Below are 19,199 nucleotides of genomic sequence, written 5' to 3' on the forward strand. Positions count from 1 at the left end.
GTTTTCGTGACGTGTGCTAAAATTCTATATTGTACTTACTGTTTCTTTAGAATCAAACTTGGCACTGGCCTTAAAAAATGAGAGGTTTTCAGAATACCATATTTTTCATTGATGAAAATTAAATGGAAGAAGAGCATCATTGATCATGCACTGAATTTCAAGTTATGAACTGAGAGGCAAGTGGCAAACAGGATAACCCAATGCAAATATCGACAGCTTTAGCTGTATCTGCATAATTTTTTCCACATAATTGCCAACAAACGTAGTGCCTGGGTTTATTGAGAACTGTGATATCAAGCACCAAATCAGACTTCATGCAAGTAAGGCTCTGTGTTGTTTCACTTTCTTGAGCGATAGTTCATCAGATTTGTTTTCAATGAAACTGAATGTATCACAGAAGTTGCTGAGCATGCTCCAGTAGTGCATGTACTTTTGTACTTTATTTTTACGACTTTTTAAAATTGTCCTTGTAATTGCTTCAAATGGTTTCAGTGCTGTTGCTTGCTTCTGCTTTATATCAGTGTTGTTTGTTGAATTTTTGCAACTGTATATTTCTGTGGACATCCAGAAGAATTTCTTTATGGAAAGGGTTGTCAAAATACACAAAAATACAAAACTGTATTTCTGAACAGGTTGGGGGTGAGTAGTGTCTGCAGTTGCCTTTACTTACATTTCATGAGACTGGAGAACAGAGAGCAGCTACGGGATTCGGAGGGAATTTCAGCAATTCCTCCTCATCCTGAACAGCTTTTGAAAAGCAGGAAAAGTACTTTAACCTTAATGCAAAAATAAGTAATGCTGCTTTTCCCAAGTATTTGTTTAGTACTGGGCAATATGTCAATGGCTCGGGTTCAGTCCCACCACTGACTTAGGTTTGACTTGAATATTGTTTAAGAAAACTGTATTTAGTTTTGGAGATGCATTCCCTGTGTAGTGCCTTAGATTTTAATGCAAATCTTTTAAACAGAGCTGTCACTGTGGGGAGGAATAATGACTGTTTCCTCTTTCCAACAGCAGTTCTGATGTGACCAGGAAGAATTTTTAGCAGTTGCTAAAACTGTCCCTGCTGGCTCCATGACAGCCACAAACTGTTCCCAGTGCATCCCTTTTCCCTGTCAGAGGCCCTAGAGTCACAGAAGGTGACCAGTGAGCCCTGTGCTTCCTGGACCTTGTTAATGACAGCTGCACTGTTGGAGAATTTTCAGTTGCTTTCAGTTCTCTCAGTGTCCTGATAAGAACCTATCAAAATATTGAACCTTTTTGAAAGAATGTTTTGCCATGGAACTCAAAAAATACTGGATATCTTGGTCCCATGAAGTATTTTCTTGACCCTCTTTCAGATATCTCTGACGTGTTACATCGGTAAGTAGTTCAGCAATTCAGATGAAGCACAGTGTGCTGGAATAGGAGAGTAGAAACACTGCTGTTCTGATGGAATAAGGTTTTGCTTTGGTTTAAGAATTGATGAAGTGTAAAATAAGGCAATTTTTGTTAAATATTTCATTACTATCTTTGGCCACTTTCTCATTTCTGGATGAATCTTCAAGGTGGAGTTTTAATGCAAAGTCTTCTCAAACGATTTTTAGTTCAAATACAGCTTTTCTCAATTTACTGTTAAGTGTAAAAGAGCTGGACATACCATCAGCCCGAGAGGTATTTCTTAGAAAGTGCATATGGGAGTAAGGAGCTCCTCCCTGGCTTAGGCAGTTTGGCAGCCTCTGAATTCAAGGCTGTTACCAGAAGTGGCAGAGCCACTGGTGTAACAAAGGTGTTGGGGTGGTCCATAAGACGTAGTCTGAGATTTTCTTAGGATGTGGATAAACCAACTGCAGTTTCTTCCGTGACTGTTGCCTTTGTATGTCTTACACAAGATCTTGCACTGCCATCCTGCTAGGGCAGTTAAACTAGAGCTCTTCTATGGGGAATTGAATTTTATCTACCATTCTAGAAAAGACCTTAGTGGTCAGAATATTCTCTTCTCCAAAGAGAATCACTGAAACATTTTTAGATATGTCTTACATCTGTGAAAGAAATATATTTGAATATACATTTTTTTGTAAAAGCCTGTTATTAATTTAATAGCTAAAGAAGTTAATTAGGAAAAATATCTATAGAAAAATAAGTCTTTCTGATTTGATTTGAGATGCAGGTATAAAACCTGATACCGTATTTTTTACTGAAATTCTTTAGCTGATTCATGGGTGCAGTTAAAAATAGCCTGTGTTTGCTTAACTATGCCTTACTTTATTAATATTATAGGAAAGAGACTAGAAATCAGTATCTCTGAAATTGATTTACACTTAGTGAGAACAGACCAGTGTATTCAAGCAATACAATTACTTTGGGTTTTACTGCTGTGAATATAGGAAATATTTTTCTGCTTGTTAGAAAAGATTAGAGACTTTAAAAATTCCTTCCCAATGTGACCAGATGATTATTCCTTCAATTTATTGCTCAAATATTCCTTTCATAATCAGTGTGCTGGTTGGGAAATAAACTACAGAAAGTGTTGAAAATTTAGTTAGTAAGTACAGAAATGTATTATATATATACATATGTTCATACAAACTCGCACAAAGATGTGTATATATGTGATGGGCAAATCGGTAAATTAGTATGCAAACAACTATATGACCATGAAGAAACCTTATTTATTTCAAATGACATAAGAACAATGAAATGTCTAGAGAAGCTTAGCTTCGGTCTACCAGTTTTATATATACATCTATATTTTGTATATACCTATCTGTTGGAAACTTAATATGATTCCAACTGAAGTGTAGAAACTGCAAAAAATTAGGAAAAATAAGGTAACTATGCAATTATATATATATATGAAATGAGAAAATTATTAATAGATGAAACAGAAGCCAAATTTCATTTTGCTAGTCTTCAAAATGCACCTAATTGCCAAATACTTGGTTTTAATTTAATGATAAAAAGGGTAGATACATATGTTTTTAAGTGTATTTTTATATTTCTTAAGCTTTGTTCTGATCTTCTGTGTCATTTAAGGCAAATCACTATTAATTTATATAGACTTCAGCATATGAAATCATTGGTGGTGATACTTTTCTACAATTGCAGGTGAAGAATTGTAAAACAGTTTTAAAATATATTCTAGTTCTAATTTAGACCTTTTAAAGAGCGTGTAGCTTAGCTAATAATTTGTCATGGAAGACAAGAAGATCATTGATTAAATGTGTCCACTAAGAGTCTTGATTTTGGAAGTTTTGGTTTTTTTCTTGCCTAGGTATCTTGTTTTCTGCAGCTGAATGCTTTGAATCATCCAATAATTAGAAGATTCTGCTATTTCTGCATCTCTCCTGTGTATTTTCCTCATTTAACATGCAACTTTTGTGACCTGTGTATTAAAGATAATTAGAGACGGTATGTTGAAGTTAGGTTAGACTTTTATACTATATCAGACTGCTTATGGTACAGGCAATAGGGGAGTAGAAGGGTATGTTTTCATTAAGCACCGTGTATTTTAACACCTCTGCTTTCCCAAAGAGACTTGCAGTACAGGTTCCTTGCTGTCCAAACTGTTTTTTCTTTTTTTACATCAAAAATGAACTTTTATGTATATTAAAAAAAGATTTTTCAAAGCAAACTTAAATTGACACTACCCTGTTGTCCAGCTGTATAGATTTTGATAAACAAATCATTCCAAACTTGTTTAACAGAGGATTTAATAAAAACAGCTTGTGGAGCTTCCTGGGTTTTGACACGTTACTGCATACAATGTATTTTTTTTCCCCAAAACCAATATTCTGATAATTCATTGAAAACAAATCCAAGTTCATTTAATGATTGTAACCTTTCCAATAAATTTAGATTCCATGCCTTAGGTCCATCTGTTCTTTTATAAATATATGTATTTTTAAAAGTGTTCAATACCCTTACAGTAGATTAAAATTCTATGTATTGTTTACAGGTGCAGACTGTTCAGACTTCGCTATCTGAATCTCCAGTGATGACCAGCCCTTCCCAGCGTATCCAGATAATTTCCACAGACTCCTCTGTAGCTTCACAACAACGCATTCAGGTAAAAATCTATTAATTAGCTATTACATTTTCTCCTTTTTTCTCCTCCTCCCACTTAGGGTTATACAAAAGCATGCTAAAGTCTATGGAATACTTCCTTAAATTTTGTGAGAACAGATCATTTTTAATGCAAACTAAAATTCTCTTTCTTCCTCAGCATGTATGTGGTGTTGACTGGTTGGCTGTGTATAATAGTTATATTGATGATGTGATCAGTGAGGAGTGTTTGCAGAGATTAAACCTAGCCTACATGTACAAATCTCCTGAGCCCTAGCCACAGCAAATGGGCAGACATTGTCAACAGAACACCTGGGGTCATCTCTAAGGGCATGCCTCCTCCCACTCATTTAGTAGCCAGTGGGAGATTAATCTATTTAACATGAAGTTAGCCTTTGAGAATGCTGCACAGTGGGTCGTTGTTACTGATACATAATATAAAGATGCCATTAAGGTATCAGAATGTATGGAGTGGCAAATGAGATAGGACTTGTTAAGTGTTAATGAAATACTGATGAATGTTGATATGGTTACTTTACCAGGCAAAATAGAGATTATGGTACCAGACAACTGTATCAAAAATAGAAACCTTCCACCATAAGAGAATCTTGAGAATCAGCACATGAAACAATAAGGCTGCCTAATTCCACCTTTTGTTGCTAACTTTAAGGAGTAACATCTTAGATAAAATATATAGGTAAATGTTGTTGATGACTGGAGAACATCTCCTTGGTGACATCTATGAAGAAAAATCAGAGCGCTTCCTTGTAATTTTTCATGGATATAATTTTGAGAGAGCATTAAAGGTTTTAAAATGTAAAGCTTCCTGCAGTCATGAATTTCTTTAATGTGTTTTACAGATTGTGACAGATCAGCAAACAGGTCAGAAAATTCAAATAGTGACAGCAGTGGATTCTGCCGTGTCTCCAAAGCAACAGTTTATTTTAGCCAGTCCAGATGGAACTGGTGCCGGAAAGGTGATACTGGCAGCACCTGAGACATCTAATGCCAAACAGCTTATCTTTACCACCACGGACAACATTGTGCCAGGCAGAATTCAGGTAAATATGGTAACTGAGATTCTTGATTTCTAGATTTTTTTAAGTCTGTATTTGCTTTAAGACCAATTGCAATGGTTTTGTAAAGATCTAATGATACGGATTAAACAATACTAATTGTAGGCTTCATTATTCAATCATAAATTCTTCTGTCTTCACATTCCTTATTGCGCTCATCACCCCTCATTGTCTGTTCTAATTCAAGTTCCAAAGACATAAGCGAACACTTAAGATAGGGCTTAAGTGACAGGATTTCTTAGTCTGTTCAGTATTCACAGATATACAGAGATACAATCAGCTGAGCAAACTTACGTGAGTTCATACTTTTACATTCAGTATCAAGACACTGCAATAACAGCTATTTAGAGCAGAAGCTATCCTCTGCTATACTTTTTTGTGGGTTTTGAGCATGATCTAGGCCAACTGGAGCTTTGCAAAGCCAGCAATATAAACAATAATCTACCTCCCCCTAGTGAAATTTGAGATTTCTTCCTGGCAGTCTTAAAAAAAAAAATAAAAAAAAGAAGTGCATGGTCCCTATTGCTACTGTTACAATAGAGAATATTTTACAGCAAGAAGAATCATTTGTACGTAAATATTTTAAAAATTCTAGTAACAATCTTTTAAATTTTATTTTACTATGCTAAATAGGATATTTGACATTGTAGAGGGGTGGGGTTTTTTAATTTTTCTGTGTTAAGTGGAATGTTTGGAACAGAAGTTTTGGAATTGAAGGCCTTTGGAAGCTAAACTGTTTCTATAATAAATCTCAGCTTCAGGCTATCCCCTTTGAACCACATGCCCCTAATAGCTAGAGAAGGGATACGTGGAAACATCATCTGAAAGCCAACCATCTCTGGCTAAAATATAGCAGCTGTTTGACAGCAATTGCAGGAAGGGAAAAATACTGTTGCACAAGTGAGGAAACTCATTTGTACTCAACAAAACTACCAGTTTTATTTGGAATTTGTTTTGATATGACCGTTTCAACAGTGTCAGCATTGACAGTAAAACCTCTCATTAAATTGCATTTTATGCTACATATGTAATTCTAAAATTTAGTCACCCCAATCTTGTTCTGTAGGCAAAGATTGATACACCAATCTTGTTCTGTAGGCAAAGCTCCTTACTTTCATGTCTGGCTAATTATGTCTTTTTGTTCTGGAATTTTGCTTTAGATAGTGACAGACTCTGCTTCAGTGGAACGTTTGCTGGGAAAAACTGATGTTCAGCGGCCCCAGGTAGTAGAATATTGTGTAGTCTGTGGCGATAAAGCATCAGGTAAGGAAGCATAGAAAGTAGTATTGAAGAAAGTTGCTAGAAAGGATGACTGGGATGAAGAGATGATTTTTTGTGTGTTTTAACTGATTTTAGCCATGCCGATGGCAACAGCAATTGAGTTTTTAAATGAAAAAAGATAACATACTTTGTATTTATACACACAAAATAGTTAAACTCTGCTTGGAAGAACATTATTCTTTTCCTTCAACTGGAGCGTATGATAAATAATGATTAAATAGCTCCTGCTAATGGAAGAAGACTCCTTGAAGCATTTAGTCAAGTTCTGCACAGTGATGGGAAACCACGAAATAAACCTGTCACCTACAAAAGTCTAGCTACTCTGAGAAAACACTTCTTAGTGCTCTCTAACAGGCTTAATGCTTTCTGGTAGATTTTGTTCTTCTACTATCACAGAAAAAGGCAAGTAAAGATCACATGAATCCTTGGTGTTTCAGATCCAGGCAGTTACAAGGAGTCCTGAGGTAAAATTTCTGTATTAGTCAAGGAAGTGTGCTGTGCTTTCATGCTACAGAGAAGACACCCTTCTGTCTCTTTGCCTCACTTTCTTTTATGTAATTAAAACAATACCAGAACTGGTATATACAGGAAGTCTAAATGAAGATTGCATTTTAAATTTTGTTGTAAAGTTATTTATATTCTGAAATTACTTGAACTTTTGGACTGTATGTTCTTTAAATATATCCTACAGTCTGTAACAGCAGGTAGAATTACATCTGTACTTTTCCAGAACAGGAACTGCAACTTCATAGACCACACATTCAGAAATAGGCTTAGCCTTCCTCTCTCCACTCTCTCAGCAAAAAACTGACAGTAGTTAAACAAGAAACATTCTGTAAGACTTTATAAATGCTTTCATGGTCCAAAATGATTGTACAAATACAAAAGAAATTTAAAGGGTGACTTACAATGATTTACTTGATTAAAATAAATATTTCTATGCTAAAATATAAATAATTTCCATCTGATAACAATATATATGTTTCCTAGGTCGTCACTATGGTGCTGTCAGTTGTGAGGGATGCAAAGGTTTCTTTAAAAGAAGTGTAAGGAAGAATTTGACCTACAGTTGTCGTAGCAACCAGGACTGTATCATCAATAAACACCATCGGAATCGCTGCCAGTTTTGTAGGCTTAAGAAATGTCTAGAGATGGGCATGAAAATGGAATGTGAGTGTTAAGTACTCAATGTGATACTGTGCCTACCAAATAAAAAATATGTGGGCTACCACCTTTTTGTATGTTCTCTCCGTTTTGGTGTATGTTGCTTGAAGGAAGCGGAACTTTTGGCAGCCAAAGCACATACAGCACCTTTCTTTTGTCGCCATTTTATGTCTGAGGTGCAGTAGTGATTTGTTTCAAACTATTTCAAACTACTGTAGTCTTTGAGGAGCCCAGTTAGAGCCTCACTCAGAATGCATGTTAAAACACTATGTATGTTTATAAGACAAAATATTTTAATATGGATTGACATAAATCTAGGTCTAATGTTCCACTTCAAGAATCTGCTTTCCTTATGGTTTAATTTTGTGGCTTTTTCAACCGGTGCTAGAAAGTAGTTAATGTCTCTTTTTTTTCCCCGCTTTTAAAATTTTTATGTTAATTTGGTCATTTGTGAGTATGGGGTTATGAGGCATTGTATAAACTGTTATATATTAAAAAATACGCTTGCACTGTATGCAGTGCCTCGTACATTTCCAGCGCTCACAGCCAAACGCCTCTGTCAATGGATTTTGGGTTCAGTTTGTAGCACCTCTGCCTCTTCATGAAACCTATTATCTCGTTGCTTTGTGATGTGATCTAGACAGGATAAATTCCAACCACCAAGTTCAAGGGAGGCAGAACTTTAAACTTTAAATAAAGAGATACTTGTATTTGCATTTTGGAACTCCAGACCTGTTGTGGTGATTGTTCCACTTTGCACACACTGTACTGACTATTGGAGAAGACATTTGTACAAGAGAAACTGCTGCAGTTCCAGAAACTAACCCTTTCTTATCCCAGTATCATTAGGATATATACTCACTGACTTTACTGGGCTTTGGGTCAGGTTTCTGATTAATATTTATGTATCCATCAAGCCAACAAAATTGATATACCTACTTTTAAGCTCCTAAATTTTGCTAATTAACAAAAATAAAATCAGGAACTAAATAACTTGCTGGTTATGAGGATAGAGACATATCCATGTATTTTAATGTTACAGTCAAAAGGGCTATAGAGGAGGGTTGCATATTTTTGTTTCTCTGTTAATAATGTTAATCTTCCAGAGCAGTCACTGCTGTATGATAAATTGGAATAATGAATAGCACAGAAATATTGTCTTCATTTATATTATGCCTTACGTTGGCATAGTGTTGTGAGAATTAATATTAATACAAGACTTAAAAATTCTTGTAGTCTATTATTCATTTTAGCATCCTCATTTTTAGGTGAAAAATCAATGCAGTCCAATGTTATGCCAAGTTATAGAAGAGTTTGTAAAGTTCAGTGACTTAGATTTCAGATAACTTTATGTAATATGTTTAATAATAGTACTTTTATATTATAAAGATGCACTTTTTCTTTAAAATTGCAAAGTTACTACTTCTTACTATTTCTGTTAAAAATTTGCCTCACTTGTTCAGCACATTGGAAACTGAGCTTATTTTCTTTCAATTATCAAGTAGAAATATTATAAATTATGAAAGGGTTAGTTTTGGAACACTGTTCCCTAATTGGGTGGAATGAATGGATGATATGTGGAGACTGTCAGGGAATTAACCTGCATCTCTCACGGAACTTGCCTGTCTTGACTTTTTCAGGGTTCGTTCTGGATGTGCATTGTTTTGAGTCATCCAGAGTAGGAATGTGGCTAACATTTAGGTATAGCTTTCCCTGTAAAAAACAGATAATTAAACAAATTGAAAACACAATTGGTAGAATACTCCATCTTACTAAATGCGAAAGAAAATAGCAAGATTTGACTCCAGTTCAGCAAAACTTCAAACTAAAGATCAATCTGTGACCTTCTTAGTTAAAAATACACATATTCACAGGCAGAGTAAAATTGGAACCTGTGTTTCTTCTTTGTATTAAATTTCTAGTTTTGCACTGAGCTGGTACACCATCATAACTGAGAATTTTACTTTCTTTTTGTATTTTTCATTTGAGTTATTTCCTTTCAAATCTGAATGGTTTTGTCTTTATGTAGCGGTTCAAAGTGAAAGAAAGCCTTTTGATGTGCAACGTGAAAAACCAACCAACTGTGCAGCTTCTACTGAAAAAATCTATATAAGAAAGGATCTGCGAAGCCCTCTTATAGCAACTCCAACGTTTGTGGCAGATAAAGATGGGACGCGGTGAGTACCTCAGTTGCTCGTGTCTTCTTCCAGGTTATTTGTGTATATTACTTTGCATTCACATATGTATTTTGTTTCCCTCTACTCTGAAGAATTGGACAGAGAAGAGCTCTAATTCATACATCATCTTTTTCCATTACCAAGCCCAATTTAGGTTCTGCTTTTCATGGAAGTTTTTATGTCTGAGTACAAGTGTACGGTTTTCAGTTCAGAGCTGGCTCTTGTCCAGCCAGGTCAGAGCAAAGGCAGGGCAAGTAAGTGATATTCAGGCAAAAAGCATGTGGGCTAATTCTGTGAGGCATTTGGGTTAGCACTTCTCTGAAATCAGATCTGCTAGTGGCAGACTTGGGCTTCCTTGCTTCCTTCTCCTAAAGACAGTAGTAAAAGAGACTGCAGTGACTGCTGATTCCAGTCCCAAGAGATTGTTTTCAACAACAGCAAAACAACAGCAGCTTCCTTTTACTATGTGGGAAATGCTCCAAGATGGTTCCTGCACTCTCAGATGTCTCCAAAGGCGGTGGGTGTGGAAATGCACATGACTGCAGAAGCAAGATTTGTCTCTTTCTGAATAGAATAAAAAAGAACTCTAGGTTAAATATGACATTTCTAAAACTGTAGTTTACAAATGGTTAAGAACTACCTAAAAATTGGATCTTATTATTCAGTTTTCACATATATATATAATTGTTTAATTTAATATGTATATATTCTTTGTTGAACAAATGACACTGCAGTTAAGAAGATTGGTGATACTGCAGTTAAGAAGATTGGGCTGCAAATTTCTTAAGAATGGTTTTTCAGTGTTCTCATTTGCAAGTCAGATTATTCAAAAGTGCTCACAGACGCATTTGCTTCTTTGAGACTTCCTTATGCTACAGATCCCTTACAGACCTATAAACAATATTATAATCATTAAGTACAACTATTATTTATGTAGGGTTCAGATTTGCATAATGCATGATAATTTGCAGCCTGTGCTCATTCACTATAACTTGCTGCAACCTTAACCTGTGTTGCGTGCATTGGTATTGTATTATGGAGACTTGGAGCATCACTTAAGTAACAAATCAACTTCTTGCAAAGACTTTCTGCTGTCTCCCTAAATTAGATACAGCAAAGGGAAAGGATGTTTGATCAAAATGTAGCAGAAGTAAAGGCAGCAGAGATTTTATGCAGACCTTGATTGCGTGATTGTTTTTAACTGTATTTTGGAATGTAAAATATACTTCCATGACTCTTTTTCTTCAGTGCTGTCCATTGTCTAACTTGGAATGCACAGTTATGCCTTCCTCCAAAGTGCAATGTATAATTTGAGAGCTACTAGGTGACTTCTGAGAGCATGAGAAGACAACTTTTCTTTAAGCAGAATAAACCAGAATACAAAGCAAATGAGAGGATATGTGTTTGGGAAGTTGTCATTGCTTTTGCACAGGAAAGGAAAAGATATTCCAGTCTTTCTGTCTTTCAAGCTACTTTTTGGAAACTGTTTCAGAAAGACTGAAGTCCTGATGAATAAACTGTGAGCTTCATTAAATTGTTAATTTAAAAACTTGTTTTATTCTGTCATAGGTAGTTACACATTCTTCTGATTAATGTAAAATACTATCAGATGCCTTATGCTTTTGAACAGGTCAGCAGGACTTCTCGATCCTGGAATGCTTGTAAATATTCAGCAGCCTTTGATCAGGGATGATGGTACAGTCCTCCTAGCTGCTGACTCCAAGGTATTACTCTTTCAGTTCAGTTCTGAACACACATATTAATTTGCTTAGATTATTTTAGCTATTGTATGTAGACTTAAATAGTTGTTGCTCTTGAGAAGAGGTCATGGTAAGTCCAAAGAGCTTTACAAAGGGAGGTAATAAACTGATCAATAGGAACGTGGTTTCTTTTCACAAGCATGTTTCTGCAAAAGGTCAGCCACAGGTAGTTTCCCTTATGATACCTCCTCTGGGACTAGGATTGATAATTACAGTAGGATTTAAAGATCATTGAAAGCCATTGTTCTTCCTGTAGGCGTTCAGGAGGAAGGAAAAGGTACATAAGGGAAAAAATGCAAAAAGATTAAAAATGGGAAGAATTTATATATGATACATCAACTATAATTTTGATCTACTAATATTGTTCTTCCTTTTTAGGCTGAAACAAGCCAGGGTGCTTTAGGAACACTAGCAAATGTTGTAACATCTCTTGCTAATCTCAGTGAGTCACTAAATAATGGAGATACTTCTGAAGTTCAGCAAGAAGAGCAATCCGCAAGTGAGATTACACGGTATGCATTATATTTGCATTTTATTTAACAATTTGTGTTCTGTATGATGTATCCTTACACTCATTCACTGAAGGAATTTGATTTTGTGACAGCAGACAGAGTACAGATTGTTCCTACTTTGAAACACAAAACTGATTCTTTAGAAATCAAGTTTGGCTGTTGTCCTCTTGTGAAGAACTGTGTCCTGCATTACAAATACAGTTTTCTGAAGCTAGCTCAGATTTCATTCTCAGAAAAGTAATGAATTACTAGTTTGTGACCGTGAAAGACTCTGAGAATAGCAACACTTCAGTGCTGTTTAATTTCATAGACATGTTTTAGGTAAGGTTCTTCTGTGCAATGCTTATGCCCTTAGCCCTGCTCTTTAGGGGTCTTTATTACTGCAGATTTATTTTTGAGATTGTACTGCCAAAAAACCTGCTAGTAATATAGGTTTAGAAAGAGTTTGAAGTCTTTGTTGTCTTTATTAATAAAAAAATGTGAAAAAGGAAAATGAAATATTAAAATTTCCAGCAGAGCTTGGATTTGCATGGCTGGGGTTTTTTTGTTGGGGTTTTTTTTGTGGGGGAGTGGGGGTTAAGTTGAATTTAGCAGTATAGGAAAATAAGAAAAATACTTGGCCTCATAGCTGTCCATTGTTTCTCAAAAGAAGATTTTTAAGAGGAGCTTAACTAAGGCTTTTAAGTCTTTTATTTATACTCTTCAAGTAAATGAATTGATATTTAAAAATACTGGACACTGCAGCTTTGTCAACCTTGTACTCTTTCTTTAAAGTAAAAAAAAAAAAATTCCAAAAAACCGTCCCCGAAACGTCGTGATAAAAATAGTGGCAAAACAGCACTGTACTGTAATACTGTCCACTGGGATGAAATTGGAGCACAAAATTTTTCTTTACATCTAAACTCTGTTATCCTAAGGGAATTCACAGTGCTTTATTTGGGCACTGATCCAACAACAGCGTGAGTAAAAAGGAGTCCAGGGACCAGACTCTCGTGTTACTGTCATAAGAGTTCTAAGGCTCTGACTGTACGGTGAGATCAGGAGTGCCTGCCCATATCTCTTCTTAAGGGAAAGAAATTCAGGCCCGTTGTCTAGAAGAGAACCATATTATTCTCCACTGTTCCAAAAAATTGGACATCAAGAACAGGGACAAGGACAGGGATTCTGTTCTCCAGAGTACATCTGGTTTGTAATCCTCACCTAGTGTGTGAGAAGGTGAGAAAGGGGAGGATAGTGAATGGTAAGTGCAAAAGAATTGTTTAAGCCCACACAAGAACTAAGCCCCTCAGCTACTCGCTCACTCCCCCACCAGTGGTATCAGAGAGAGAATCAGAAGGGTGAAAATGAGAAAACTCATGTGTTGAGATGAAGACAGGTCAGTAGGTGAAGCAGAAGCCACACACATAAGCAAAGCAAAGGAATTCATTCCCTGCTTCCCATGGGCAGCAGGTGTTCAGCCATCCCCAGGACAGCAGGGCCCCATCCCATGTAACAGTTATTTGAGAAGACAAAGCTCCAAACGTCCCCCCACCTTATTTACTGAGCATGACATCATACAGTATGGAGTACCCCTTGGATCAGTTGGGGTCACCTGTCCTGGCTGTGTCCCCTCCCAACTTCTTGTGCACCCCCAGCTTCCTCACTGAAGGGTGGCACAAGCAGCAGAAAAGGCCTTTACACTGTGCAAGCCCTGCTCAGCAGTAATAAAAACACCTCTGTGTTATCAACACTGTTTTCAGCACAAATCCAAACCACTACCCCATACTAGCTACAATGAAGAAAGTTAACTCTACTGCAGCCAAAATCAGCACAGCACAAGACCCCTTTACTAGTACAAATACTAGGATAAAACTATCAGAGCGGGATTTACAGTAGTAAATCCTCCCCTGCAGGGGAGATCTCTTACCAGTGATATGTGGGCAGCTCTATTCCTTTTATTAATGTCCAGAGAGTACAGAGGGACCAGATTGTAATGAAAAGTTGGACCTTGTGCTTAGCATAAACAGTTATGTGTATGTTACCTCTATAAGTGGAAATGCTTTATAGTGTTTAATTTGCGCACTACTCTGAATTTTTTTACGGTGTAAGGAAGCACTTTTTCATTGTTTATTTATTTATTATTTTTTAAGGGCATTTGATACTTTGGCTAAAGCACTTAATACCACAGATGGTACAGCAGCTCATACCTTGGCAGATGGGATGGATCCTACAGGAGGAGGGAATATTCATGTAATCAGTAGAGATCAGTCAACACCAATTATTGAAGTGGAAGGACCCCTACTTACAGATACACATGTCACATTTAAGGTATGTGCTTCTTTAAACATCTTACTAACATCAAACTAACACTTAAGATGTATGAGCTCTCTCCCACATAATTTCTTGCTTCCTATTCCCAATTTGCATTCCTTGCCCACAGTAATGAGTTATTTGGCATAGTTTTCATTCGATGATTTCTTGTCACACAGTTGCTTGTGACTGACTATGAGAGTAGTTTGAATGTTTTTGCTGGTTATTTCATCGATAATAAAAACCAGTTTGTGTCTGAACTGTATATATTGTACTGTACTTGTATTTTTTGCAGCTGACAATGCCCAGTCCGATGCCAGAGTACCTTAATGTGCACTACATCTGTGAGTCAGCATCACGACTCCTCTTCCTCTCTATGCACTGGGCTAGGTCCATACCTGCATTTCAAGCTCTTGGGTAAGTGGACATATCCTGTTTGAACAGTTTGCTTTCAAATGAATTTAAGCACTGATCTGAACACTTTTCAGCTATTTTGAATTTTTTAGTTATGATATTGTTTAATTTTTAATGCATTTTTAAACTGTGTGAAGGCTATACAATATTCTCTGTTTCAAAGAATAAAATAGAAGAGGGCAGAGGGGAGGATAACTACAATATCTGATGTTACTGTGTGGTTACAGAAACTAAAGGCAAATCTAAAGTAAGAATTTGTAAAAATTAAGTGGTTGTTTTTGATATCTTGCTAAAGAACTGATGAGCACCATTTCACAGATAACCTTAAATGGTTTCCTGTAGTTTGTATGTAATTTCTTTTTGCTTTCTGAAATACTAGTAATATGTTAATACATGCCTTTTAGTAAGACGTTTTGCAATGCATTAATCCTTATTATTAATTGTTATAAATAACATAATTACACATAGGGTAATCCCAACCTGATGTGCAAACTACCTAGAGGTGACTTTCTGCTGTTTACAGGCAAGACTGTAACACAAGCCTTGTGCGTGCCTGCTGGAATGAACTGTTTACCTTAGGCCTGGCACAGTGTGCACAGGTGATGAGCCTGTCTACCATCCTGGGAGCTATTGTCAACCACCTCCAGAACAGCATACAAGAAGGTATGTTTTCAGTTCTGCTAACAATACAGAGATTTGTATACCATTTCTCATGACATGTTTCCTAAGCAGTGGCGAAATTGTTCACCTGGATCGAGGGGAAGGTGAAGCCTTCTCTTGCATAATTACCTTTCCTCTGGTGATCTATAATTTTGTTGCACTGACCTCACAGAGATACCTGTGGGTATCTACTGTGGTAGTTACATCACTGGAAAAAGATTGGTGTGACAGATTATGCTATCCTGGCAAAATTACAGAAGAGTTAACATTCTGTTTGCTAGCCCTGTGTTTGACTCAACTTTATAAATCTTTGCTTCCATAATAATTTAGGCCATCCTTATATGTTAAGTGGTTTTAAGACAGCGAAAGACTTGAAAATATCGCTTGACTTGGTTTATAAAAGTGTATTTGTTGATATATCAGAAGTGCTTGAGCTCACATGAAATAGTAAGCAATATCTTTTTGCAGATAAACTTTCTGGAGACAGAATAAAGCAAGTCATGGAACATATCTGGAAACTTCAGGAGTTCTGTAACAGCATGGCCAAGCTTGATATTGATGGATATGAATATGCATACCTTAAAGCTATAGTCCTTTTTAGCCCTGGTAAGGAATTTAGTAACCATATCTCTTTAAATAATAAGCATTAGTATGTTAACGTGTAAGCAATTTTTAAATGAGACTAATGTCTTGAGATGAGACTTATCTGGTAAGTTGCAGATAAAATGATTGTTTCATAATGATTACCACAAACAATATGTGTTTTAAAATAACTTTGAAGCAACATATCCATGTTATTTACAGTTCCAATATGTCAGGTGTTTCCTGTACATCTACTTGGAAGACTAGACTCTCAAGTTACCTTCATCTGAGAATCTATGAGTAAAAAGTTATCTGGGATGTGTGTAGTAGCAATATTAATGCAGTAAATGGTGGGAAGGATTAGAGGAAATACATTCTCAGAGTGACAAAAAGAAATTTACTTCAATTTTTATACTCTCATAAGAGGACTAGCTGAAATATGAGCAGAAATACCACTCTATTTTATATGAAAATTCCACAAAATCTCTGAAACTAAATGTAAACAGGCTGTCTTCCATTTGTTACCAAAAAAATTACAGCAGACAACTAAAGTATAATGAAGTTTTTATGAGATATGAGGATTTACTCAAAGAAGACACTTGATTTTCTGGAATGGTAAGGTAAGGATATTAAAGAAATGGGAAGTGACAGTCTTTTCAGCAAAGGTGGAAAAATGTTTCTAGGACACACAAAGGTTAATCTAAAACTGCTGACAGGCTGAGTGAAAGGGAAACTTATTCAGAAATGTATATTATTTATTAAGGTATTTACCACTTTGAATTTAACAAAATAAAAAGGAAAGGGATATCTTCTTATTGGTGTGTTGATTTTTTTGGGTTTTTTTTTACATTAGTATTATTTTTCTTTTTGTAATAAAACTTAATTAGAAGATATTGGTGTCCTAAAATGTTCTTTTGCCTTTTTTTTGTTTGTTTTTGCAGATTGTCCCATTAGGATTAGGTTTATTAGGGTTTTTATTCAAGTTGTTAAAGCGAGAAGCTCTCCAAACTCTCCAGAGGTAGCTCTGTCCTATTTCAAGGGACAAGCAGTTGGGACACAATGAAGATATGTGGGCACAGTAAGATAGATGATATTTTCTGGGTTTGGGTTTTTTCTCAGATCACCTGACTGTCTGAGGAGCTGAGCCAGCTGGAATTAAAACATGAGACAGACTTGGGAAGGTTAAGAAATTGATTTGTCAAGAAAACAACCCTAGGTATTGCTCAGTCAGCATGGTTAGAAAAATCACAGAGGCAAACATTTAAATTTAAACCAACAAGGTTAGAAACATAAGCTCAGAGTATCACTGCCTGGTACATACCTACAGGGTTAATCTTTGTCCACTTTCTTGTGAATAACACACGACTATGGAGAGAAAAGTGAGCAAGCTAATCCTGAAGCCAAGAAGCAAACATTCAACTGAGTGGTTTCCTTTATACAGCTAACATGTTAAACATCACAATAGCAGAGAAATATTTCATTGAAATTAAATGTGAGAATCTTATAAGTACATCTCTTTCACAATGTATAGGGAACCAATCGACATACAGAAATGTTTTGTTTCTTTAGATCATCCTGGTCTGACCAGTTCAACCCAAATAGAAAAATTCCAGGAGAAGGCACAGATGGAATTGCAGGACTATGTACAAAAAACCTATCCAGAAGATACTTATAGGTATTTATTGTCTATAGTATCCAAAGTAACGTTGTGGGCCGTAGCTAACAAAAGTACCAAATAACATCATTGATGTAAAAAAATTTCCTTTTTGACATCTGGGGTTTTATTGACTGTTGATGAAAAAGAACTAGAATCTCATTCATAAAAGCAAGCAGGTTTTGGTTAAGCAAAAAGTTTGTTTAAAGATACATAGAAGCAAAAACAGGTGTCCAGCTTCTTCCATGTAAATTTAATTTATGAGTATTTTCTTGGTTTTTGAGGGGTTTCTTTGAACCTCGTTGTCATGTTTAGAAAAGTAAACAGACTTTATTAGAAGTCTTGAGAACAACTGCTTCAGCTGACTCAAACTTTAGTTCACACTGCTTTGTTTTTTGAGTTATTATCTCAAAGCCTCTTTGATGACTAAAAGTTGATTATCATCCTTTAAATGTTTTTCAAGTTACATATGCAGAGAAGTGTTAAAACTGTCAGTTTATAGGTCTTGGAAAAACAAGGATTACATGTGACAGGGAAGAGTAACCAACTCTTAAGCTTCTGTTTGTAAGAAATTCCCACATCCTACTTATTTTCTCCTTTAGCTTCTTTTTTTTTTTATTAATTTCAAAGGTAGATAATCTCTGAAATTATCTAAGTTGGTTTTTTTGCCCCTCAATTGTTTCTGTTTCTTATTTGCTAGAAATGGTTATCCTATTTTCTAACAATCTCCATCAAAACTGTTTCAAAATTCATCAACACAATGATTTTTTGTATTACCAGACAAATTCTAACTTCTGTCTAACAGTGTATCCTGTGAAAGGTATCCTCATCTAAAGAAGCCATCCCATACATTTAGGCAAGGTCTGAGGGTGATGTAATGAAAAAAAAAAAAAACGAACACCAAACCTGTCTGTAAAGAAGAGAGCTTCTCTGGTTTCTGCACTGATCTTACAGAGTTAACATTGTGTGGTGCAGTGAAGATGAGATTCTCTACCTCAGAAATATCCTCAAATCCCACATTCTGCTGTGTACAATTCAATCATTCTGTTTTAATTTGTGAGAGCTGGATAGTTGCCATAAAAATAATTACAGAATTTGTTCCATAGACTTACTTCTCTTAATAGTGGCTCAGGGAAGAAAATCAGAGTTACATTCCACAAGCAGTAATCTGTATTTTGACTGATAGTGTCTATATCTCCATGCTCACCCACAGACAAGTGTAGAGAGCAAATCTGATTATTTCTGAGCAACTGAATACTGCCACAAATTGAGATAGAAGACAAGAGTTATAAGTTTCACAGAATCAACAGCACAGCTTGAATCGTTTTTCAGTTTTGCCCCAAAGTTTACAAGATATGGTATATTAGCAGAATGGACCTTATGTATTTTGTCCATAGATATTCAAGCATTTTCCAGAGCACCTGTGGTCAGTGCTACCTAAGGTTTGCTATTAGGTAGTTCTCGTTCAGAAAATTTATTTGATTTGGCATTCATGATGTACATCTGCCATATAAATGACAGCAAAATGCTTTCATCACTGTCCTTAATTTCATATGCATGGAAAGTCCAGCAACTCAATACAATCA

The 19,199-nt window shown here is 35.9% G+C and overlaps 1 protein-coding gene across 8 annotated transcripts in view; it reads left to right on the forward strand.

Moving 5' to 3' along the window:
- The window catches only part of NR2C2 (nuclear receptor subfamily 2 group C member 2), a 34,772-nt gene that overhangs the window by 5,303 nt on the left and 10,270 nt on the right, over positions 1–19,199 (forward strand). For 5 of the 8 annotated variants that reach the window (XM_064667056.1, XM_064667052.1, XM_064667055.1 and 2 more), the window contains 12 exons: positions 3,938–4,048; positions 4,905–5,105; positions 6,281–6,383; positions 7,392–7,571; positions 9,595–9,742; positions 11,373–11,466; positions 11,881–12,014; positions 14,144–14,321; positions 14,599–14,720; positions 15,241–15,380; positions 15,846–15,983; positions 17,529–17,634. In XM_064667056.1, the coding sequence (XP_064523126.1) occupies positions 3,977–4,048; positions 4,905–5,105; positions 6,281–6,383; positions 7,392–7,571; positions 9,595–9,742; positions 11,373–11,466; positions 11,881–12,014; positions 14,144–14,321; positions 14,599–14,720; positions 15,241–15,380; positions 15,846–15,983; positions 17,529–17,634 (1,616 nt within the window). In that variant the 5' untranslated portion in view covers positions 3,938–3,976. Of the gene's footprint in view, positions 1–3,258; positions 3,391–3,937; positions 4,049–4,904; positions 5,106–6,280; positions 6,384–7,391; positions 7,572–9,594; positions 9,743–11,372; positions 11,467–11,880; positions 12,015–14,143; positions 14,322–14,598; positions 14,721–15,240; positions 15,381–15,845; positions 15,984–16,498; positions 16,775–17,528; positions 17,635–19,199 lie in introns of those variants that run through there. The other 3 variants (XM_064667058.1, XM_064667059.1, XM_064667060.1) reach the window with 3 other exon arrangements.

This window comes from Pseudopipra pipra, chromosome 11 (genome assembly GCF_036250125.1).
Source record: "Pseudopipra pipra isolate bDixPip1 chromosome 11, bDixPip1.hap1, whole genome shotgun sequence".
NCBI lineage: Eukaryota > Metazoa > Chordata > Aves > Passeriformes > Pipridae > Pseudopipra > Pseudopipra pipra.